Consider the following 25,785-nt stretch of genomic DNA (forward strand, 5'->3'; position numbering starts at 1 on the left):
TGTTCCTAGTAGTGATTCCAGTGCAATCTTCTCACCCAGGATTCAAGTTAAGGTCAGACATCCTGGTTTTTATAATCAAAGGAGGCAAGGAGGTCCAAAGGAGAAGAAAACCCAAATAAGTTTTGTATGTCCCAAATCAAATAGCTAAATATTTAATTCTTGAAAGTATCCACTCCAGTTCTTGCACAACAATATGTATCTTGACATGGCTTCATCTGTCTCATTGGGAAAGCAGATTTGGTTTGAAATTATCTAACATGAAAAATACTGCTAAGTCTATTCATAAAACAGTATTCTATATTTTTATTTTTCAAACAGCAAGTGACCACATTTAAAATGCATCATTTGCAAATATAAATTATCAAACTATTAGTTTAATTAAAAATAAAGCAAAAACATAACTTCCCTTAGTATCACAATACATAGAAGGGTATTATAAACCCAAAAAGACTAAGTTAACCATAAGAAAACAATAACGTCAAAAGTGATGAAATTCATTAAGTCACTTAATGAATAAATCAGTCCTAAGAATACAATACCATTCACCAGGATTATGTAAAAAAAAAAAAAAAAAAAGCAATCTTTCATTGTATTATACAGATAAAACAATCCAATCCTTCATGCCACATTTTGTAAACCATGATATAAATTACACTCACAGTCAAATGAACAGGAAGAGTAACTCCCAAAATATTAAAAGTTGCTTTTAGGGCAGAGAAAGAAAAAAAAGCAGAAATAGAATCATTTAAAATATATCAAGTTTAACCAAAAAAATTCATTTGGTCAAGCCTGCTGTCCAAATAGTTTTGTTTCCTGCAAAACTATTCTTGTCTTTGTTTGAATTATGAAATTTAAATGCTTCTTTTACATAATAAATGTAAGTCACGTGTTGAACTACATTAAGTCCTTTTATACTTGGATAATTTTTGCCATGAGACTCAAACATCTTCCATGTCCCTATACACACACACACACACACACACACACACACACACACACACACACACACTCTTCTTAGGATCAGGGAATTCCTCATTTCACAGGAATAATGAGACTCACATATTGATTTCTGTCAGAAACATAAGGAATATACAAATTCATACTTTCCAGGTGCCTATAAAACCATCTCTCACCTATATACATACTTTTACTGATGGAAGTCAGGTCATGGTCTTTCGTTTGATAATAAAGGGACGGAATAGATGTAGGATAAAGAAATACTGCATAATAATTGAAATAAACCTATTATCCTAAATTTATCTATACAAATTCTCTTTTTTTTTTTCTTAATTGAAATACAAAGAAGGCATACCAACTTCAGGAAAATAACACTATCTCAGAAATTCACTGTAACAGTGTGCCACTATATATATCATCAGGTTTTCATAACACAATTTCTTCTGTACACTAGACTTTTATACTAATTTCTCTGTCTTCAGATTCATCATATTCTCAGATCCAATTGAGCACTATATATGCCTTCAAAATAAAAGGAAGTCACTTGCTTTATTGAATACCAAGCTCCCTTCCAGACAGCATTTAAAGAAAGACAAAAATACACAGACAAAGTCCAGTATAATTATTTTCTGACAATGAAAATTCCAACCCCTCATACTGTTGCAAAATTCCTCCTACTGAAATGCTTTACTACAATAATAATAACAATAATAATAATAATAATAAAAAGCATACATTACATATAAAAGATACCAGTGTACTAAAAGTGACAGAAGTGGACTAGCAAATCCTTCAAAGCACATATTATATAAATGACTAGCATTTAAAAACGTTTCTTTTTCTATAAAATGTAGGTCATATACATTTATAAATCGGGGCAGGGGGTTCCTAAAGCAGTGATGACTGTTCAAATAGTTATGCTGCTCTGTACAGTCTAATACCTATTCGATTCAAACTATAAGTTTGACATATAGTTTATCAGAATAAACCCATCTCATCATCTCATAGCTCAGAATTGAAAAAATATGCAACTCAAATGAAGAGGTGACTCGGAAGTTCACTGGTTTATCTGTATATGAAATAAGAAGAGAACTACTCCTTTCTATGGGAGGCCCAAGTCTCATCAGTTCAGTATCAGGACTTAAAGACTCCAAACATAAGTAGAGGAACTGTCAGGAATCAGCACAGAAGCAGAATAGTATCTCTCTCCTCCTTCAGAGACACAGCTATTCGACTTTTGCAGTCTTCCTCATCCCGCAGCAGTGCAGCCAAGCCATTCCTTTCTTACTCAAAGTGTGTACGGATGAAGCCATAGATCTAAGGACTGTCCTCTCTGTGACTGAAATTGTGCTGTGTAAACAATGTTATATACTCCAGCAGGAGGACATTTGAGTTTATTTATTAAAAAAAATGCTTAAGAATATTCATTAAATCAAACAAGGCTATTAACTCCCAAAGGTATTTTTTGGAACTTATCCTTATGCTACTCGTCAAGTTAGCACTGTCATGTATTATTGCTTACAAACAGTACATCATCATATGCCTTCTAACAGAGCAGTACTGTGATCAGTTCGTATTTACAGGCTTTGTTTGCTTTTAAACAAGCTATAAAAACATTACATACTTTACAGACAATACAAATACTCAAGTCAAACAAATGGAATGCATAACAATAAGAAACGTCATAAAGGAAGACTGACATAAGTCCTTGATTGTCAAGACACATTTATATTTATATATAAACTCTAGCTGTGCAGAATCAAAGATTCAATCATAGGTACATCCTTATTTGATAAATCATATTTACAGCATGATATTGCATAAAAAAATAAAATAATGTTGTTTACACAATATTACCTTTCCATCCATTGGATTAAGGAAAGCAAGAAACAACTCTTAGAAATGTTTGCTTGCCTCAGTTTGTGTTTCCTACCAAAAGATGTCATTTTAGAAAGGAAACAGAAGGTTTTGTATGTCAAATAGAGCAAAAGCGACTATAAATTTATTTCCCTGACACAAAGCAAATTAAACTTGAACAGAAGTTTAAACTTTAACTCAAAGCCATGTCTCTTCGTTAGCAGTAACACTTCCTTAGTGCTTGTCCTTTGCAAAGTGAGCGTCAGCTAAATGCATTCCATGCCTAACACAAACATGCATTACCTTAAGTCGAATGAACTTTCAAAGTTACAAGGCTTCATTTTAGTAAAACATTTAACTCTAGGAAACTGTAACGTTACTCATTCGCTTCAGTACCACCCATGTAATTTGAAAGTTCACATGTGTACTGGTACCGACTGCTTAAGTATATTTCTGCCTGTTAACATTTCCAAAAGGATTCCCAGGAGTATTAGGGTTTTCCCTGCGATTCGTAACGGCATTAAAACAAGCAAATAGAGATGAATAAAAACCAAAGCTCTCAAAGCCAAGAAAATTTAGTTAGGAAATATACATACATAAAGTAATGCAATGCTGCAAAATTCAGAGTGAATTCATCCAAATATTCTGGTTCATTTCAAAGAGTTACTACATATGGTACAAATACTATAAAAATACTCTGATCAAGCATGGGATATAATGTATCTGTCCAGGTGGAAGGTTTTCATAGGAGAACAGGAATACTTTAGAATAAACTCCAAAAGTTACAGTAGAACCCCAATAATTCGCAGCAATGCCTTAGAAACCCTTTACAAATCACAATTTTGCAGGTAGTGAAGAAGCAGGCAACAAAAGCAAAGATGTCACGTCACAAAATGTACTTTGTTCATTTATTTTGACAACTGGAATTTAGTTTTCAATACTCCTTCTACCTCCCAGTATACTAACATAGATGCTGTAGTATACTTGGGTGAAGCAGTACAAGTATTATTGTAGGAGACCTCGCTACAGTATGTTTTAGACCATTGCAGAGAGGTGGGAAGAGACCATCAGGGATGCAGAAACCTATCAGATGCTCTGATTAGCAGTCAGCGAATTAGCAAGATTTTACTGCACTTCTCAATTGACAATGAAGAGCTCCCATCATCCAAAAACCTGACAAGTACAATATAAAAATAACCAAGTGTTATTTCACATGAATACCTTCTTGTCCTGTTTTCTTCTTGAAACACAATTTTCCTAAAGACAACACTAGGAGACACAAGATCATAAACATGGTTCTTTTATCATCCAATCGAAATTGTTTATGTTGTTACTCGTAAACCAACATACAGTAATACACATGGTTAATCCTTCTCCCCCAAACTTGTCATTTATGATTAATCCATTCTCAAATCAAATGAAGAAAATATAAATGCCTATTAGTATACCATTACAAGCTGATTCCTTCATTGTCTCTTATATTAATGATAAAACATATCAAAAGATTCATGCTAAAAGGGACACTGTCAAGTAATTTAGGATCAAAATATGGCCTATTAATAAGTGTGTGTACATATATATACACACATACACACACATGTATTGTGTGTATACATTTAGTTTGATAAGAAATGTCATCAATTTCCTCTTTTTCAAAATTATCATTGCTCTATCACTATTAGATATCCCCAAAAATTCCATCTTACACACACACACATGTCCAGTGCTTGCATGTCCTTTCAGTAACAAGGTCTGTTGTCAGCTCAGTGGAACACACACGCTCACTCCATCCTTATGCCAACTGACTGAGCAGCACCAGTACAAGAAGACAACAGAAAACCAAAGCTGCTTTCTTCCAGACATACATGGAAAACTAACAAAAATGAGCAGTGACCAGATCGACATGAAGAGTGTGCATCTGCAGCAGATTAAAAGCAGCAAAACATGAGCAGTGAAAAACGTTATTAAATAATGTCATTATTAACAAGCAAGAGCTTTTTTTACAGAGTTGAACCTCCCAGAACTACGTACACACTTATTCCAGAATAAAAGGGGATGTACTCAGGAAATCATAGCAGTGTATTTGGCTAACTCCTCCAGTGCAGAGAGCTTCAAGCATCAGCGGATCGACGACTATCACACTACCACTTTAACTGGACACATGGAAGAACCCTATGAGATAGTCCCTGGGGCTTAAGACTTCACAGCCTGTCCTAAGGCACAGAGTGTAGCTGGAATGGCTCAGCAGCAGGCTAGGGAATGAGCAGTAACAGTTCCTCAGGTGATTCCCACTCGGCTGTGGGGAAGAGCAAGCTCCTTCACTCTGTACTCTGCTTGCTCCCTCGGGCACTCACCGTGTGATTCCTATGTGCAGATGGCATGGAGCAAGAGTTCTTCCCTCTTACTCCTCAATCACTTTCTCACAGCACAGTATCGATGCAGTGACTGCTTTAAATAAAGGTGAGTCTCCTTAGGGAGAAGGAAGCTTCATCCCTCTGACCTTCCTGTGGAGCCAGAGCAGGAATAACCTAGCTGGTTTTTTTGCTTTTGTTCCTTGCTGTATTTAACAAACAGTGGCCATCTACTCACAGCATCAGGACATACGAACAAAGATGCAAACACAGTATTATTATTCAGGCAGCACAAACTAGGATGTCATGGAAATGAAACACTGAGAACAAAACACATGTTACAGGAGGGGTTTCCTGGGATTTCAGGGCCAGATATATTATTTCTGTGCAACATGGAATGGAAAGTCAAAACATCAAACTGACCATAAAGGAAGAAAAACAGAGAGACGTGAATCAGTTTAAAAATATTCTTTCAAAGATATTTCTTTACAGGTATCATTAATAATTCATAAGGAACTTACTTTTCTCCCTTGATGCTCACACTTCATAACTCGGGGCCAAATATTTGGACAAAATTACTGGTAAGTCACAGCACACTGAAACACCTTACTGTATTATACACAAGGTCCACAAAGCAAAATTGAGCCCATTTTCTTATACAAAAGTATTAAGAAATTAGTTTACATAAACTGTATTTCTTGCCAATAGAAGAAGCAAGCTATGGATAACGAATGCCCCTTCTCCCTCAGCTGGACCAAGTGAAGTTAGTGCTGGAGTTGTGCTACCAGAAGGGAAAAGTGACAAAATGAGATCAGTTTCCTGGTAATGAAAATTCAGAAAAATATTGCTACTGCTTTGGGAAGAGGTGGGAACTGTTCTAGGTCCTGCTCAAGTCCTTTCTTAAAAGACAGGATATATTTCAGCCCCTTGAGATGCAGTCATTTCTCCCTACTTGATGGCTTCATCTGAGAGATATCAGCTAGCAACAGTGCTGTAAAGCATGTATGCAATCCTATTTAAAAACCCACCCCACACATACCTACCTATGTATGTATGTGTGTGTGTGTGTGTGTGGTTTTTTTCCCTGGTTTATCAGCCTACATGAGGCTTAAACTGCCTTAAACTACCAGACAGTGTCCCTTTAGGGAAGGTGCAAGAGAATGAACATACAGTTCAAAAATCTGTAACTTGTTAACTTAAACTACACAATAGTTATGCTACTCAAATCTTACCACCTTAAAAATGCACACAGAACTACTTATCGTACCATACTGTATACTTCAAGACAAAGTACTATTCAAAAAAACATATTCGTGGTACAGGGATAAACTTTGTAGTTTATTTATACTGTGAAATGCAATGAAAAACTTGTGATCACTCTCCTAGGCTGGAAAAATAAATCCTGTTCACTAGCATCATTCACCGGTTTGGGTTGTAAAATCGTGATGACTTTCACTAAGCAAAATACTAAAAAGATAGGGAATTTCAATGCCCACTTCTTCAGCTTTCAGGGATACTTCAATCAATTTAATGATCTGAATTGTCAAAATTCTAGGCAGAGAATTAAAACAGTTTTTACAGAAGCTAAGAATACCCAGTCTCAAGTATATTGACAAGAAGTACTGGAGCTGTATGAGATGAAAATGATGCAACCGTATCAAACCTAAAATTGGTTTTATTTTTTTGAGAAATCAAAAACTATCGAGTTGGCTAAGTGCTCTATGTTAATCGTTATGAGTATGTAGGGTAAGGTACAGTTAAGCTTTCAAATCTTGGAATAGACAGTTTGTGTAAGCATTATGCAATTGGGAATGTCACCTACAGAGTATTTTAACTAAAACTCCAAAATCTTGGTATCGGCATATGAAAAAGTCATTAAAAAGTTACATCTAGACTCAGCTGTACAAAGAAATACACATTACTTCAGGAATGAAGTAAAGGCTTTAGCAGTTAGGCATTTTTTGCTTAAAAAAGTGTTTAAAGTATTTTAAATTAATTAGACTTTTAAATAGTAGAGTTAGTCTATCAGAATTCTTTTTTTTTTTTTCCCCCTCCAAACACAACTCGAGGTAATGGAAAGCAGAAATAAAGGGCACGTGGTCTAAAATTATTTTTGAGAGAGACTGAAGATAATCTTTCTAGAAAACGCCATCTTCGCTCGTATTCGCTCGACTTTGAAAGTTGTTTATTCTGTGTGTTTGGTACACTTTGATTCCCTGCTGAAGAGCAATGACTGTGCTGACAAGCTCAGAAATGACAATGTGAATAGTATCAGACAATAAACTGTCCTCCCAAAGCATACAAGGAAACCAGCAAGGAAACAATCATGGAGGAAAGTCTTCCCTGGGGATTTTATTTTAAATTTCATAGAAGGTAAAATATTTTCTGGATTCAAACAAGTGAATAAGAAACTGCCTTTGATAGGGGCACCAACATCAGGCAGCTCAATGACTGGTGACTAACCAAAAAATTATTTAAAAAAAAAAAAAAAGGAAAGAAAAAAAATAAAGGAGCAGTTATTGGTCTTGCTAATATCAGCTTACTTTTGTTTTAACATAGCGCTCTCAAAAGCTGTACAGAACTCCATGTTATACAGAGCAACCCCCTTTTGACAAATGTGTTCTAAAGTGCCAGTATTATTTACAAAGATTTCTTAGCCAAAAGTCTGGCCCGTTGTGGCATCAGGTGAAGAAGTCATCCCAGCTCTGCTATCATTTACATTCACCAAGGGAAATTCTGGGAAATCAGCACTTGTCCCTGGTCCCCGAAGGTTCACCTGTCCATTGGCAGTGCTAAACTGAGATGATATTCCAGCTCTTGCCCCATGGTACTGAGCTCTAAAGGGCTGCTCAAAGGAGCTAATTTGATATGCTTGATGAACAGGCTGTGCCTCTGCTTTCTTCTGAGAAGTTACTTGATCCAAGAAGTCCTGTGTAGAGGAGGAAGAAGAATGATTTGCCTCATCACCTGAAAAGGGAAAAGGGTGCTGCGAATCACCAACCATTAGTCCAAAATGAGACTTGTCTGGAGTTGTTCTTAATGGAGAGTTCATTCCCGATCGGAAGCTATTGACAGGTATAGACGTGTAGACCTTCTCCATGGAAGGAAATGCTGGCTGGGTTGTAAGAGTCTGGTTATCAGTCACAAAATTAAGGCTCGGGTTGTTCAAATAGGCATCATTTTGGCTAGTTCTGTCCAAAGCTTGTTGTAAAAACTTTGAATATTCTTGTAACATACTAGCTTTATCTGATGAGGAAGCTTGAGAGCTTGTTCCAACCGTCTCAGATTGGGTGACCTCAGATACTTCAGAGGAATTGATTGATATACTGGAGGTCACTTCCGTGTCAGCCACGCTGAAAGAGATCTCATGTTGTCCATTAGCCTTGTGTGAATAATGATCTAACAGAGTTTGCAGTACCTCATCTGGAATGACATTTTTGTCATGGTTACCTTTAATTTCAACATTCAGTGCCTGTGTGTCCAATATTGAGGCTGTAGCAGTTTCATCAATGACACTGGCCACAGCTGCCTGTGTTACTGAAGGCTGAGATGCTATGGTACTTACATTCAAGGCATATTCTCGACTGTTGTTACTAGCTGCTTGTAGATACCTCTTTTTCTTTAAAAACTGCATTGCATCATCATAATTAGTGCTGCTGTGTACAGGTTTACTGGGCCCTTCCTGTAACGTGTCCACCTGGTCAATGTCAGCATTACCTTCAGAGTCCAGTAAACTTTGCTTGTCCACAAGATCGAAGGCATACTTTGAAACCTTGCTGTCTTCGTATGTAGATAAAGGTGAAATGGTTTGACTTGGCTGAAGTGGCTGTTTTATACTCCTCTTGTTAACCTTTTTGAGAACGAGCTTAGGGGGGTGTATTTCTCCAGAATTTGCTTCTTCTAAGTGTGTTCCACTGACCGAAGAATGTGGCATCTCCACAGCATATTCCGCTACCATATATTCGTCTTTTACTTTAGTACTAGAAGAGTACAAAGGCAAATAGTCATTTTTGTCCTTCTTGTGTTCCGATTTATCTGTAATTTCCTTATCCCCAGATTTTGTTTTCTCTGTTTTCTGCCTCTTCTTCTTTGGCAAGGAGCTGTCTTTCATAGGCGTAGAGAAACCAGAATCTTCCTCCGATGGCAAAAAGCCAACTTTGGTGGCACTTCTGTTCGGTTTCTTGTCGCGGTTCTCATGGCACATACGTTTGTGTTTCAGCACACGATCGGTCCTGGAGAAATACTGAAAGAGATCATCATAGTGATTATTATTATTATTATGGAAAAATAAATACGTTAACAGAAAGAAAAAAACCCCTTTCATTCTAACAGATTTACTTGATAATTCACACACTTGACCAATTTCTAATGAAGCGTCAAACAAGAGTATACAGCCAATAAAATCAAGCACAGTCAGCTGTGACTCTGCTCCATCTGTGCACCAGGACAGTCCACCTTAACCAAAAAAACCTTCATTATATGTTTATCTGTATGCACATAACTATGACAGGTGAAAATTCTGTACTACTTGGGAATTGACTCATGTTTTGTTTTTTCAATCACGAAAGATTTCACCAAGACATCTTACCTGCAAACAATATTCACACTGGTAAGGCTTCTCTCCACTGTGAGTTCTTTTGTGCCTTTCCATGTGATACTTCTGAATAAACCTCATACCACATTCATCGCAACGAAATGGCTTTTCACCTGATAAAAAACACGTAGCAGTGTTAATCTAAAAAAATAAACCAACGTTTTTCAATAAAATTATCAGGTCAAATACTACATTCTCTATTAGGAGCAGTAAGAGGATTTAGTCTGTTGCTAATGAAAAACAACATGGGGCTTGCTCAATCAGTTTTTCCAATACTCAGTAGCTGATACCTCAAATTATTTTAAGCTTTTATGCTAAAAAAAGCAAACCACCTTTAAAGCTAAATCCTTACCTCTCTTTCTCATGTAGGTGCAGATATATGTCTTACACCTAACAAACGAAGTGCTGCAAAGACATAATTCCTGACCTGCTGCTACATCATGTATTTTTTTAGGGCAGATGACTGTATAAAAATACCTCAATTCTCTCACCAACTCACTAACTCAAACCTAGCCCTTCTAGGAGAGAATGATGCATTTCCAAACTTTGAATATCATATTTTTGAGGGTGCTCTGCATTTTTTCATACTTTTTTCCTTATCTGTATGTAGAATTGAAGTAAGTGCTTTGAAAAAAAAATGCTACTGATTCGGTTGGAACCCAAATTTATTTATTTGATTAAAAAAATCAAGTTGAAAACAAGAAACCTCAGCAGCAGAACTGGCATTTACGTATTTACAGGTTTCTCATTTTGGCTGCTTGCTTGGTTTGGGTTTACTTTTTATTTTCAAGAAACACTCATTCAGACAACATGCATTGCCCTGAATTCATCTTCCTCACAAGGAAGCCCTGCAATGATCCTTTCTGAACAGGGAGCAACTCTATTTTTATTTCTTTTAACTTCTGCCTTATATTTTCCCTCTGCTATTCTTTCTGGGTTTCTTTGGCTAAACCTAAAAAGTCCAAGTGCATTGAAAAGTTAGTTTTGCTTTTACAGAAGTTTACTATTATTTAATAGAACTCACCCTGAAAAACACTGATCTTTCCTCTTAATATTTACTATGAGATCTTTTGAACTGACACAGAGATCAGGGATTGTCTTGGCAGCATCTGTCAACAACCTCTTTGTTCTGGAACTGCACTGCACTGATTTTTGGGATATAAACCATCTATGTTTTGTTCTCAGAAATATACAGACGATTGCTATTTTCTTAGGTAGTTTTATTCTCAGCAATCATACTATGAACTATTAAATTGCCAATAGTTACTCATTATAATTTAAAATTTTAAAAGAACAGATTTTATTATTTTAGATGTTTTTAGAGTGTGTATTTTCCATTTAGAATCAAGACACTAAGCCAAGTCCTTCAACAAATGGAAATATAGTATCTTAAAATAAGGTGCCAGTATTTATAGAAACTAGAGTGGGGAATACCTGTGTTACCCACACATGTGCTCCCAGCCAGATCATTAATGCCCAGAGTTTCAACCTCCTTAATTCCAAGCAATTTCTAAATCTCCTCTTTGTAAGCCTATGTCCTACTTCCAATTATTAATTCTTACTGCTCCATGTGGCTTCTCAGCCAATCCTTTTCTTGGATGAAATTATTCCAATTTATTCTCTCCTAAATCGAATTATCTCCTCTCCTCAGATGTCTGAGCTTCCATCAGCTCCATCTCTCAGCTTTTCCTACAGGCTCACAACCCTCAGCACTCTATCTCTTCTTTCACTTGAGTTAGAGACCTTTGCCATTTCTTGTTTATTGATAATCACCATAAAATTTTGCTTTTTTTCAGCACCCTTTCTAGTCATAACACCTTACCATGTGATTCTCTCTCATACTGCCTATAAGCAAATCCTCTTCTCAGGCCTATTTCTTAACCTTCAAACTCCAGTTTCATTCTTCATGTTCTCTTTATTTGTTAGGCACCTCTACAACTGCCATGTTTGACTCCCACCAAGCCTGTTGGGACTTCCTGAATCAAATTCCAATCCTTGTCTTCAGTTTTCAGGAAGATGAAGTAAGACTTTTACAACTCGTTGCTCTTGCTTAATCCATGGGAACTCTTCCATTCCCAAAGATCACTGCTTAACGCTCGTTACTTACTGTTTTCTTTCCCTTTGCTCCACTATTCTACTTTGTGTTTCCTTTAAATTGTCCCTTCAAACGACTCTCCTTACATTGTCTCAAAGTTTGCTTTCACACTACCTTAGATTTTAGAGGAAGGAGCAGGGATGAAAACTATCCTGAGCCTTAGAACAAGATAGTTCAGTCCTGTTCTAGCTTTGAACAGCCCTCTCAAGAGCTCTCCTGCTACCCTAGGAAATGCAGAACACTTTATCACTTCATCACTTACCTGCAGCCTCATACTCATTTCTGTGCGTGAATGGTCACAGAGTTCCTTAACATTTGCTTACTCAAGGTGGCTATTTGCTGGCTGAAGACTCCCCAGATACCTATTCCTATTTCAAGGCTTAAATTGGGCCAAATGGGGGTTTTAAGGTTTTTTAGTGTATTACAACCACCAGCTATTTTGGAGACTTTCAGGGTTACATACAAAGGCACTACTGCTCGTGCTTTAAGAGGGAGAAAAATCTGGGGACGTTGCCCTTGAATTACACAGCAGAACACAGAAAATAAATTTTTTCAGTAGAATTCTAGAACACTCTGGAAGTAAGATTAAGAAAAAAATAGGTGAAATTGATACCGTACTTAATGTTGGCTTTAATCTTCGTAAGGAAGATAAAGTTAGAGAAAAAGATTAAAAATTAACATGAAGATACACTTCCAATAATAATTTCCTCCTAGCAGAAGGCTGAAACTTCAGATTCTTTCCACAGTTTTGCTGTACTTTCCAAACAGAATCTATTGCAAATGGAAGAGATCATTAACAACAGCCTTTTGCTAATGTAGGGAGAATCCAGGACACATTTTTCTGAAATGCCTTGGTGAGTAGGAAAGAATTAGATATATCAAAAAAAAAGTCAAAATTTAAAAATACAATACAATAATTAATGCATTATTTATGAAAACAGCCTATGACTGCTGCATATGTTGGCAATCTATTAAAACCAAGCACTAGAACTAGTCATAAAGTGCAGTACAAATATTATGTGTATGAAGGCTGCAGCAATTATAAACCCTCAGGCATTTTAAAATCTAAACAGACAAAAAAACCAAATTATAAAGTACTAAGGAAGGCAATAAAAATCAGCATGACTGAATAAGAAGGTACTTGAATTGGCAGCCCCAATGGTGTTTTACTTTTTTAAATGTAATCTCAGTTTTGGTGTTTAAAATGGAAAATAGGGTGGCTTACACAATTAGGACACATGAATGCACGAGTGGGTAAGGTGTATAGAAACATCTCTAAGCAAAAAGCAGACATATTTGGAAAAAAAAAAGAACATTCAGCATCTTCTTGAGCCTAGTAACTGAAAATATGAAATTTGTGTACCAGTGACTCCTCTCTCTCTTACAAGTAAAATGGCAATTTTCTGTATCATCAGAGCCAAGTTTAGCAGCAGCGTTGAGCACTGCTACCCTCCTCTACAGACAGTTACTTCTAGTATGAATTTTGTATTAATGCAATGTCTGCTTTTAGATGCAACTCTTTAATTATTTACACAGAACAAGGCTGTTCATTGATTGCTTCCTAACCCCCTCATAACATCTCATTTGAAGGAGTGGTTCAGAGAACCAAATTCAAACCAGATTGGAACTAGCTGGGGCACCTGTAAATTGGCATAAAATGAGGCTTCTAAGTGTTACTGCTGCCTTGCACTGGCTTAAAATAAACTGGGAAATTGGATAAACATAGTTAAAAGAGTAAGAGATACCCTGTTCTTCACCAGTGTTTTGAACACTGTACAAAAGCTGGTGCTAAATGTGGTCATTCAGAGATAAAAATTCAAAATAAAAAGAAAAAAGTATTGAATTTATAAGGAACATTCCTTAAAAGAGTATGATTAATACAAAGAGATCTTTTCTTTACTTTCATCATAGTGAAACACAGACCCACCGCTCACCTTCTCACTAGAGAAGCAAGTTGAAAATTCAGCTTTTCTGGATGGGTTTAATTATGCAGCCCTGAACAACAGATAACTACACAAACAGCTACAGCCCAGCAGTGAACACTGTCATACAGAGGTGAAAGCACAGACAGGTATGCACACTGTACCTGGGTGAAGCCAAAAACTAAGCACTAGTTAAATACCTGGTAACTAAACAGACTTCAGAAAAGCTTTTCCCACTCCTTTCCCCTAATCACCTACTAGGTGTCACCTAAGAAAACACTCATGATTCAACAATTCAAACACAAGCACCATCTTCAGTTTTCTGAGAAACAACCAAACTATACCTCAGGATGCTGAGGAAAGGAGGAAAACATAGTTATCTAAAAAAGTCAGATAACAATATGGTTAATTTGTTAAGTGGCACCTTTTTCTCTGCTAAACAAAGACTAGCATATGTAAGAGCTGGCATAAAAACCTGCAACCCCACCACAACCACCCCCTCCCTCCAAAGCTCACAATCAACACAGAATTCTCATTAGAGTGAGAAGCTGAATTAAAAAAGATAATTAAATCAATTTATAAAATATTTGCAGTCAAGTGTTAATTAACTATATTGCCCAGATTCTCATTTTCAAAGCCACGTACAGGGAATAATCCTCATTTGAAAAAAAAAAAAAAAATCTTCCAAAAAATGTGAAGACTGCACTTAAATTTTTGCCTTTTTTTCTGGTTTGGTTTATTTTTTGGGGGTGGGGGGGGTGGAGGGGCAGATAGATGGAAGAGAGTGAATGAGCATTCTTTTCAAGAATAGTATCTACACAAAGTGGAGGCAGCATGGTTCACCAATTCAGAGCCAGAGGAAAGACTAGGAGCAGAACAAAGACACTGGACAGAAGAATGGAGGACTCTTCTGTGGCTGACTGGATGAAGGAAACCTACTTAGTCTGGACTCATGGCAACCTAGGATACAAAAATCCCATAAACAACAGGGCATTTGTGCATGTAACTCCCTGTACACTGCTCTGAAAATTCATTTTGCAGAGTTTTTTCTCCCTCTCAACCCTTACACATGCACACACTGCGCTGCGTGTTAGTAGCTTTCATATCCATTTAAATGCTACAGCCAAGAAACACTGTGCACATTCACCAGCTCTGCTTTTCTGAAAAAGAGGCTGAGAAATTGGCATCTAGTCCAAAAGGGACCATATTACAAAATATTTAAAGAGGGATTGAAAGGCCATGCACCAAAATGCCAAAAACCCAATGAAACCAAACCTGTTAAAGAATGTGGTTCTGTGCGGTGCAACACGATAAAAAAATAAACATGTATAAACTTTAACTCTCTTTGGCTTAAAACTTTGGGCCTTATTTGACCTATATTGCATATTTTTAAACTAAGGCTCTTATTTTTAGAACAGTTCTGAATTAAACCTTAAAAAAAAAAAAAAAAAGAAGAAAAAGTGAAAAGAAAAGCTGATACTAATACCTTTGGGGTTAGGCATTTTGGCCATTTTAGTCCTGGCACTTTTCCATCAAATTCCAACACAAACAAACAAACAAACAAATAAATCAATCCATGGCAATGGAATTTGGAAGTCCCCGTTGTCTGACAGAACAAAAAACAGATCTGCTTAACAAACCTTCACTTTTATGAATGCACAAACTTCAGGATTTGCCTTCCCTGGGGCTATTTATAGAAAACTACTTTCAGATCTGCTTCCTAGAGTTCATACTCACTTTGCAGCCAAAGGAAAGTGGAGCAAGTTGAAAGCACAAAACTAGTTTCTTTTTATAAGTCTTATAACATTTGTTAAGTTAAACCAAACTACAACAGGCTTTTAGGCTGCATATGGATTACCAGAAACCTTGCCTGAGTGGGGAAACAGTTTTTAAGCACGCCAGTAAAGATACTCAAGGCACTATACTCACCAGTATGAATCTTCTCATGCCTCTGTAGCAGGTACTTCTGTATGAAACGCATGTCGCACTGACTGCACTGAAATGGTTTTTCACCTTGAACAATATAATTCCACATCCATAAGTTAATAACTACACACTGTTGTTTCTGATAACTACTTTTGAGGAATATTAAAACGTCTATTAAAAAAAAAAAAACAAAAAAAAAACCCAACAAACCAGCATCTGAGCGAATTCCAAAAATACTCTAACACCAAAAAAAAAAAACAAAACATTAGCCTTGCTAAGTATATGAACTGCAGAATTCTTTCCATGATCCTAAGAGTCACATTAAGACTAGCACGGAAGAGTGATCTGGAATGGCTGTAATTTCCTCGTGAACGAGATCAGTCATGATGCTGGCATAAGACTGAATTCAGGACACTGGCAAGCTATTATAATGGTAAGTACCTTTGTCACTTCTCCGAACCAGAGAGATACCTCATCAGGCAAATAAGCAGCCGGAGCACATTTTACAAAGGGGTCAATTTTGGCACTTAGGCTACAAGTCAACCCATTACTTTCTGATAAAGAAAGAAAAGAAACCTTGTAAACAGTTAGGTCTTCAGTTTATTAAACATATGTTGATTGTTTGTATTTTTTCTGGTATTCTTTTGACACTTTGGTGCATGGAATCTCTAAGCTTAGATGCCAAGTTAGCTACACTCTTCAAACTGAAATTCGCATAGAGCTGAAAACATTTTTTAACATAAGTAAACAACTCTTATTATAGTAGAAAAGACAAATTTGAAGTCAAGCAGTACCTGTATGAATGAAGACATGTCTCTGTAAATGGTAGTTGGTTCTAAAGGCAGCATTGCAATGCTCACAAACATGAGATTTGTGGGTTTTCAGACCAAGTGATCCATCCTCATTTATTGTAAGGATCTATTTTAAAAAGAGTAAAATTTGTTCTCACACTACCCTCTAAAGATGTCTTATTAACTACAAAAAAAAAACATTAATTTTTTTCGATGCAGAAATTTAAATATTTCAGGTAAAACAATGCTAATTTCTACAAAGCTATGCATTAAGCTTCTAGCATACATTTCCAATTGCAGACCAATCCAACTTGTGTCTCGCTGTGTATTAAGAGAGATTCCAACAGGACGGAGACAAAAGCAGCTCATGGAAAATCAGCTTAGAGCTTCCCTATCACAGCAGAGTCACTTTATACACTACTGTTTACTTCGTCCATCTGTTGGAAAGGATGCAAAGTAACCAAACCACCTCTGGGCACTAAACCAGCGATAATCATATTTTAAAGCAAAAATGAAAAGTTATATTATTTTGTTTCAAATCACAACTCTAAAGGTTTGCTAAAAGGCATTAAAACTTAACCAGGATAGTCTTATAAATTATCTACATCTACATAATACTAATAGTCTCAGAGGCAAAATCATATTTTAAGAAGCAAAACCCCAAAGCCAAACAACCAAGAAAATACTATTACTCTTCTCCCCTGTTGGGTTTTTCACTCAATAAAGTATTGCTCACTCAATATACATATTAGAGCATCTCCTTGATGAATTCAACTTGCCACACTGAATTGCTTTGCTGTCAAACAAAGCCACTATTTTCAAGTAAAGTTAAAAAAGCTTAAATTTAAAAAAATTGCACCATATCTACCTTATTCAATAAAGCTAATAGCAGGTTTTCTCTAATTTGGCAAAAGGAAAAGAAAACAAACCAAAACCCAAACTCTCTACTATCTCTGGCAAGAGAATAAGAAAACCAGTAAACAAATTACATTTCCAAAAGTCTTGCTTAACTGGAAACAGAACTATAAAGAAGAGCTTAAGCAACCTTAAATAAAAGAGTTTAGTCCCTTGTTATTAACAAAAAAGAAAAGTCTGCAGGGGAAACACATCTGCAATTTGATTAGCTACGACGTTTTAGGTTTTATGATAATGACAGTGATGAGAAAGAGAGTCAATAACTGAAGCAGTACCTCTGCAATAGTAGCAAATACTGTAGGATCTACTTAATTTTTAATTCTGCTGCATCAGAACTCAGCAAGAGTGAAAGTCTCAAGCTAACAAATTCTTGTGCATTCACTCTGAAGGACAAGCACATTCATACGTTTGTAAAATTGGTATGTTACAGCTCCAGTCACAGAGAGAGACAACGGGAAAATCTCTGTTCTGTAACGACATACAGCTAACCCATCTCACTGGGTCTTTAAAACAAATTTAAATACATGTTACGAAATGCTTTTCACATATTCTAGTGAAACTTTCAGGTGATTGTGCAGAAAACACACTTAACTTCACGGTTACCCTAAACCTGGACTCTTCTACTGCATCTATGCATTGTACAGCCTCTTAAGTGAAGAAAGTTAACTTTGTCAGTGCAGATTCCCTCAGAAAAGCAACAAAAAAGCTTGTGCATGTGTGTGTGTGCGCGTGCGTGTGTGTGTGTGCACGTGTGTGTGTGCTTGGAAGAGGGAAAAGGAGGCAGGATTCATAAAAACTAATGACTTCTTATTTATCTGATGACTACACTAATATAAAATAAAATTGAAAATGTTTCAGTATGTTAATTGACTTCCATTTGTGAAAGCTCCAGCTGCTGTTTGAATGGAAAAAAATCAACCCCATTGTCTGGAAATACTAACTTAAACTGCAGTAGGCTCTCACCTATGTCAGTCTATTAGCTTCTTTCTGCCTTTCTACTCTGACAAGTCTGAAAAAGGGGAAGAGAGACTGAAAAATAACCTGTTTAATGATTCTCCTGATCATTTTTCAATCTTTTGTCATCTCAAAAGACTAACCCTGACAGACTGGGAGATAGAAAGGAAGCATGCAAGTACACGTCTGTAGAAAGAGGGGCACATGCCTCTCCTACCTTGCCATGTTTCCATGGAAGTGATCTGTGGATGTACTCAACCTAGATCTCTTTTTTCCTATCAAAGGGAGAAGTGAGAAGAAAATGCACAGGATTTGGAACTTGCTTCCACACCCAATCTGAAGCAATTTCTCAACTTTCCAAGAATACTACAGGTGTAACCTTATTTGACAGTGCTCTGAGGAGGACTGAAGGGTCCTGCTCCCAGGACAATACAAAGGAGGTTTGGGAGATTTTCTTGGTGTTAGGGTGAGTTTTCCATCAATGTATAAACAGTCTGGGTTGATTTCTAAGTAGGCTTATTTCAATGCTGCTGTGTGATAACATATAGCTAATTTCTGCCTATCAGAGCAGCCTGTATATGTTTCATTTGAAGTCTGAAGATTAAGACTGGTTTGGGGAATTACTAGAAGATATAACACTGCTACCTCATGAGGTGAAATGACTCTGGTTTTATCTGAAGTGCTTCTCAATAGAAGAAAATTGTTTTCAGACATACAGGGATACATACTCTTCATGAATGGATCTACAAAACAAATTTTGAAGTAACAAACCAGCAGCTATGGTAAGAATCTTTTGATATAAATAAATACATATATGAAGATGATTATGATCACAGGAATTTTTCCTACAAGTACATTATTTTATATTAGTAAACTTTTTAGAATTTTCAGAACTACTATTTTAGATTTCTTTTTAAAAACTTTTCACTACTATGCATGAAGCATATAAAATTATCAGGCTCACAGAAAAGCACAACTATTATTAGATAGATACAGAGTAATGATTTATAAATTGTCTACAAAGCTACTGACTCATAATTTAAAAAAAATATTTGGAGAGAGAACTGCCTGGAGAGACAGATGTTAAAATATGTCAAGAGTTCATGTTGCTATAAAGAGTTCAAAGAAAAACACTGTTATATCAGTTTTGTTTTGGGTCTCTGGTGAACTTCAGAACTGCATCTTTACTGAGCAAACAAACAATTTCAGCCTAACTACTTCAATGAAATTAGTCATAGTCAACCAAATCTTCAGGTCCTTTTAATCTTGGTTTTGCCAAATCAATGTCTTACTTTTGCTGGTGAACGCTGTTTTCTTTTCTTCTTTTTCTGCAAATCTACTGGCTCTCGTATTTGTTTTTTGTCTCGTTTCTGCTGTTCAGATGCATCAGTAAAGGTAATTTCTTGCTTTACACTGATCTGTTAAGATACCAAGTGCCAGTTTCAGGTAAGGTTCTCACTACAGAAAAGCAATTTTTCAATTTTAGAAGATGACAAACTGCTGAAACAGAAAACCTTTTTCTAAGGGAATTATCTTCTGGCTTCATTCTTTCAGAAATTTAAGTGAAAGGAATAATATGTATCTCAAATAAAAAGGGCACAGTTAATTTCCTCAGTGACATTTTGATGTATCCTTTCATTCATCTCCCAAGGTCTTTTTTCCTGACCTGTGGTGATTTTGAGATCAGTTCTTATGTTAAAATCACTTCCATCTGTAAAACCATTCAGTTTTTCACACCTATTTTACTTTAGTCCGTGCTGTAAATGTTGTAGGATTTAAGTTTATTATATATTTAAGACAGAAGTATTTTTTAAGAAAAAAAAAAAACCAGACCAGTTCTAATGAAGTTTTTCGGGGAAGGAAAAAAAAAAAACCAAACCCAAAACTAGATCTAATGTGAACTTTAAATAAAGACCATGATACTCTTACATTTTTCTAACACCTGAACCACCTGATCTAGTGCTAACAGAGTAGTGTTTTAGCAGTGCTACCTTTCTGGAGATTACTCTTCGTGTGTAAGGCTATCTGCTTTTATAGTGCTGGTAATTGTCCTTTGGTGTCTGAAGGGTAACAGTGATGATGTGCTGCATTACAGACAGATGCTCTGTTCTCAAAAGGAAGTCATCTCTATGCTCTCTGGGAAAGCCTTCTGTTGTGGAGGGGCATATTTATGGTCATGTATGAAGTGTCACAGTCCAACCTGCAGTGTGAATGCAATTGCTAAGCGTCCACATACCTTAGAAACACAAGATGCTTCCTATAGCAAAAGCAACTAAATAGTACTATGAACAGCATAAACAGTATGCACCTTTTAATAACACTATTTATTCTGGTTTGCAGTTACCCTTGAACATTAAATATACTTAAAGGAGCACATGTTAACGCATCAGTTCTATGGTAACAGCCTGCTTATAAAGTATTTATAAAACAGATACTTAAAGATTATACTTAATTGGCAAAATTTATCCACAGCCAGAGGCAAATGACATTTTCAGAAATAGCATCCATTCATAAATATTTTGATAATCAAAATCCAAACAAGCAATTAATAGATTCTTGCCAGAGTAGGATTAGACTACCAGATCAAGACTCCTAGTAATTTCTCCAATATTTCACAAAGAAATTGCTTACAGGGACATTAACAGCATACTGCAGCCCTTGAGGAAGTCTATCTTGCGCATCCATTTCATCATCATTTTTTACCGTCTCCTCATGGACCATGAGTTCATCATGTGAAATCATCTCTTGCTGCCGAAGTTCACTTTCCTGTAACACTTCATCTGTTGCAAGAATTTCCTGGTGCGCCATAGTCCGATCTTGAAGCACTGCCTCTTGCCGCTCTCCCGACACTGCAGACTGGTCAGATACTGCACCCATCCCTACCATAGCCCTGGATGACTGCATTTGGTCTATGCCACCACATTTAAGAAATAATCCTCCCAGCTTGTCTTCAATGTTCATTCTTATGTGCAATTACCTACAAAGAAAGTTTTAATAGTAAACATCTACAATTGGTGTACTTGCTTCAAATTTTTTACTTACAAACATTTTATACGAACTCAAGTCAGTACTCGACATAACACACATGCACTCCTAAAATTGAAACCTGAATAAGAGCAAAGAGTTGGGTATCTTGGTGGAACAGGAAAAGACTCTCCTTTCACAACATCCATGAGGACACAACTGAAGACTTTCAAATAAAAAGTTTCCTATCAAAGTGCCTTCTGACTACTGACAAAATTCTGGTAATTAAATGACAGCTAATTCCTCCTTCTCATTCCCTAGAAAACCTTCTTTTTTCTTCTGTCTGCCCTTTTACTCTGCTCCCTTTTTCCATTTTGACTGTCTTTAACAAATGCCTCTTTTATATTGGTCCTGTTCTCCCTACTTCCTTGTCCTTTCAGTGCCCTTTCTCTGCTGCTACCCCAGGGCATACTGTAGTTGCTGGAACATCTTAATGTCCACAAGTGAGAGAAAACTGTGCTGCATCAAAAGCAGCGTGGCCAGCAGGTTGAGGGAGGTGATTCTGCCTCTCTCCTCTGCTTTCAGGAGATCCCACCTGGACTGCTGTGTTCAGCTCTGGGGTCCCCAACACACGGACATGGATCTGTTGGAGTGAGTCCAAAGGAGACCATAAATCTGATGGATTTGTGCTGGAGCACCTCTCCTATGCAGACAGGCTGAGAGTTGAGGCTGTTCAGTCTGGAGAAGAAAAGGCTCTGGGGAGACCTTACTGCAGCCTTTCAACACTTAAATGGGTCTTAGAAGATGGGGACAAACTTTTTTAGCAGGGCCTGTTGCAAAAATACAACAGGTAATGGTTTTAAACTAAGAGATGGTCAATTTAGACTAGATATAAGGAAGAATCTTTTTTACAGTGAGGGTGCTGAAACACTGGCACAGGTTGCCCAGAGAGCAGGAGGATGCCTCATCCAGGGATCAAGTTCAGGATGTCCCTGCTCATTGCCAGGGGTTGCACTAGTTGGCATTTAAAGGTCCCTTCCAACCCTAACTATACTGTAATTCTATGAAAATGCAACTTTCAGGCTAAAGGTATATACCAAATAGAGACTACTGAGAGGTCAGAACTGTTCATAAAAAAGGCATTCGCTTTCTCACCCACTAAGCAGGACCATTAGTCAGGAAATACAAATTCCTGTCACAAAAAGCAATACCATCACATTGCCTTATATTACGCAGATTAGATATAAAATCATAATATTCCAACGAGTGTCATGCCATTATTAATTGCTTTTTAATATAGAGCAGCAGGTTTTTGTGAAGCTGGAAGTGGCAATATCTTCTTATTCTACTAGTTATTATATATTCAAGACAGTTCTCTGAGTCTTCTTGCCATCCTGGATGCCCAGCACAGCCTCCTTCACCCTATTCCCCAGGCCCACAACTCCTACTTCTTCCACAGTGCTCTGGCCTGCTCCTTCAGACAGACACACCGACAGACACACAGACAGACATCCTTCCTCCATCCCTCTGTCTCCCCACAGCTGGAGGGCAAGGGCTATATATACAAAGGCTACAGCAGACACAGGAGTGGGAGCAGAAGCACAGTGGAGCTGGACAACACACAACAGGACCAGCCAAAGCACCAGACAGGGAATATTCCATAGCATCAGCACCTTTGATTTTGGTGCACTCACAACTACAATACAGATGTGATGTTGGTATATGGCTAGTTATCAGCTTCAAATTCCATCTCCCCAAGAGTGCTGCATGAAGAAAGTTCCATCTCCATTCAAGTCTTAAGTCAGAGGCTATGCTGCTTTTCCTGCAGCTCTCAATGGCAAGTCATAACCAAAGAAATCATGTCTCTCTGCCTAAAACCAGCAGGGCCATCACCTGCAGAACTGCACCACTACAGCCCCTGCCAACATGCAAAGAGACTCAATCAAACAAATGTACATCAAATGTCTACATTTCCATTTTCAGTTTGATCCATTTGATCACTTTCTAAATACTTTTATTCATCAGGAAAATATTTTGAAAATTCTCAATGTATCTTAACAAAGATACAATTTATTTAACAATGTATGTGTTATGATTTGTTTATACCAAACTACACTGAGTTTCCAAAATAAAAAGTAGTTTCTCTTTAGGTGAGATCCTGAAGTATTTGGTAGGAATTGAAGCCACTAGCGGAAACAGCTCAAAAATCTCACAAGATTCTCCTACCTTATACCTTATTTGACGTATTACTAGTGGTTCTTAACCTTCTGAAAGTAAAATTAACTCAATTTCTTAAAAAAGGCAAACCAAATAAAACCCCAACTCAGCACACACCCCAACAAATAAAGTAAGAAGCCCACTAACACCTCCTGAGAGCAACTCACATGGTATAACTTGGAAGTGAAGGAGCATTTGTCCCTATTCTCTGCTGTGAGAGGTTCTAAACTTCTGAATATATCACAGACACGCTGACAGACAGGATGGCCTGACTTCTCCAAGTTTCAAACACTTAAGAGTCAAAGAAAAAAGTTTTTCAGTCAAATATTTTTTATTTTTAGTAAGCCTTGCTCTGCTGGAAGTCAGGAGGAGAGTCACCAAGCTGAATCTCTTTATACATGACAATGTCATCAATATTTTTCATATTCCTCCTTCCTACATAAAAAGCCCATTCTAGGGACCAAAACCACCTACAACAGGAGAAGAAAGTGGGGGGAAATTCTGTACAGAACCTTTATGCTTGCAATTTGTCCTTTTTTAGTTCTACTGCAACTCTAACACAAGGAAGTCTGAAATCATACTCTTGATTTTCACAACATCCATCTTCAAATACAGACAACAATTCCTTAATGCCTTGAGTGAGCTCAGGAAGGGCTATGTGACAAGTTTCCTCTCAAGTGAATCCAGTTTACAGTAACAGAGTGAGATTTCAGATGTCTTCAAGGAAAAACGCAGTTCTGGTATACCACACAGCCACCAGAAGACATTATATAACCCATGAAGTATTTTTTTGGAGGTAACTGGGAAACCATACTGATAGTTCCTCAACAGTAACCCAAACAAACAAACAAAACACCAAACCCCCAGCACAGAACTAAGGCTGTATTTTTTCCCACCAGTGCACAGCTCCCAGAGAGACCTTGCAATGACATCCTAAATGTTAGAAACAAGGATGAATTTATCATCTTATTGGTGTGGAATATCCTGTGCCAAGTAAGAAATGTGAGACAGAACTGATGTTCTTAAGAGTCTGCCTCCCATGGAGCCATCATTTGGTAAGAGATGGTGCAAAAGGTCTAAGGTTGAGACTGGTTTCTTTGGTAGAGCATTCTAAATATCTAGCTTAAACAACAGACTCCAAGGAAACAAAATGGATATATCTACTCGTTTCAGTCTTTATCCCAAATTAATCCATACTCAGGTACATCTCACACAGATTATCATTCACTCTGCTTTTGTTCCACACTACAGAAATATGACAGCATAAGCTCACTACAGATTCTCCAGAGGAATGACGTGGACAGGTACTAGAATACAGGAACTCAAGATGCTGAAACACATTCAAGGGAGAACAAACAGTATCAACTGTGAGAACATGGTGGCCCTAATCTGTCTGCTCAGGCCACTGACAAAAACAGCACAGAAGGTTGTTCCACATGGAGGATACAGCCACATCACTCTGAAATTAGGTATGAATCGCAGAAATCCTGGATTTAAAGCTAATTCCTGGCAGCCAGGAAGGTAGGCAGGCAAATGCAGAGAAGGTGAGCGTCTAACAGTGCAGAAGAGCCTGTGACTCTCACCAACAGAAGCAGGAAGACTTGTGACAGGCTGAACCTTGGGACAGCTGGTGAGATACAGCAGCTGCCCAGAGGACAGTCCAGCTGTGTACTGGTGCTTATTGGTCTTGTTGGTTCTCTCAATCACAAAGGATATGGACAGGGTTTCCTTCCCACCCTGACTACTAGGCTCAGCAGAGTCATGCAACTGAAAGCACTCAAGTTGTCTTCCAGTCATCATCTTGACTCAAATCAGAAGCTGGTGCAGTGAGTGCACTGCTTATTAAATCAGGCTTTCAAACATCTGGCTCTTCACAGAAAAATAATGAGAACTCACAGTGCTAGGCTGCGTATTCTAAGTGATGAAACACAATGTAAGTTACATGACACGCAGGTAGTGTTTTAAAACAAAGAACCACAAACAAAAATAGGCTATTAATCCAAACAACAAGCATCCCATTTGCAATTAATTCAGTAAAACACATGTAATTTGTCAACTGACACCTTTTGGCTCACATAAAAGGCATCCTATCATTTGAATTGAAGATGAGGAGAAGTGCCCTTGAAGAATGCCAGTGTAATAAGGAAGTCTAAGTTAAAAGCATTCAAATAAACTCACTTTACCAAGCCTGCAAAGATTAAATAAGTATTTTAAGTGCAAGATGCATCTGTGAAATAAAGAT

The 25,785-nt window shown here is 37.2% G+C and overlaps 1 protein-coding gene across 1 annotated transcript; it reads right to left on the minus strand.

The window, feature by feature from the left end:
• Positions 1 to 6,851: 6,851 nt before the first annotated feature.
• ZNF148 (zinc finger protein 148) lies at positions 6,852 to 21,323 on the minus strand. Its single transcript, XM_009072478.1, has 6 exons — positions 20,994 to 21,323; positions 19,655 to 19,780; positions 16,497 to 16,620; positions 15,706 to 15,789; positions 9,754 to 9,872; positions 6,852 to 9,408 (listed from the first exon to the last, which is right to left on the minus strand). The coding sequence occupies exons 1-6, from the start codon at positions 21,321 to 21,323 to the stop codon at positions 7,819 to 7,821; spliced, it is 2,373 nt and encodes a 790-aa protein (XP_009070726.1). The 3' UTR covers positions 6,852 to 7,818.
• Positions 21,324 to 25,785: the final 4,462 nt, after the last annotated feature.

Source organism: Acanthisitta chloris, unplaced genomic scaffold, assembly GCF_000695815.1.
Source record: "Acanthisitta chloris isolate BGI_N310 unplaced genomic scaffold, ASM69581v1 scaffold634, whole genome shotgun sequence".
Lineage (NCBI taxonomy): Eukaryota > Metazoa > Chordata > Aves > Passeriformes > Acanthisittidae > Acanthisitta > Acanthisitta chloris.

Coding starts and splice junctions, on each gene's coding strand:
- ZNF148 (XM_009072478.1), bottom strand. CDS start 21,323: ATGAACATTGAAGACAAGCTGGGAGGATTATTTCTTAAATGTGGTGGC. Junction 16,621..19,654: donor AACAGCGTTCACCAGCAAAA/GTAAGACATTGA, acceptor TTTTTAAAATAG/ATCCTTACAATAAATGAGGA. Junction 9,873..15,705: donor GCATGAGAAGATTCATACTG/GTGAGTATAGTG, acceptor GTTTTTTATCAG/GTGAAAAGCCATTTCGTTGC.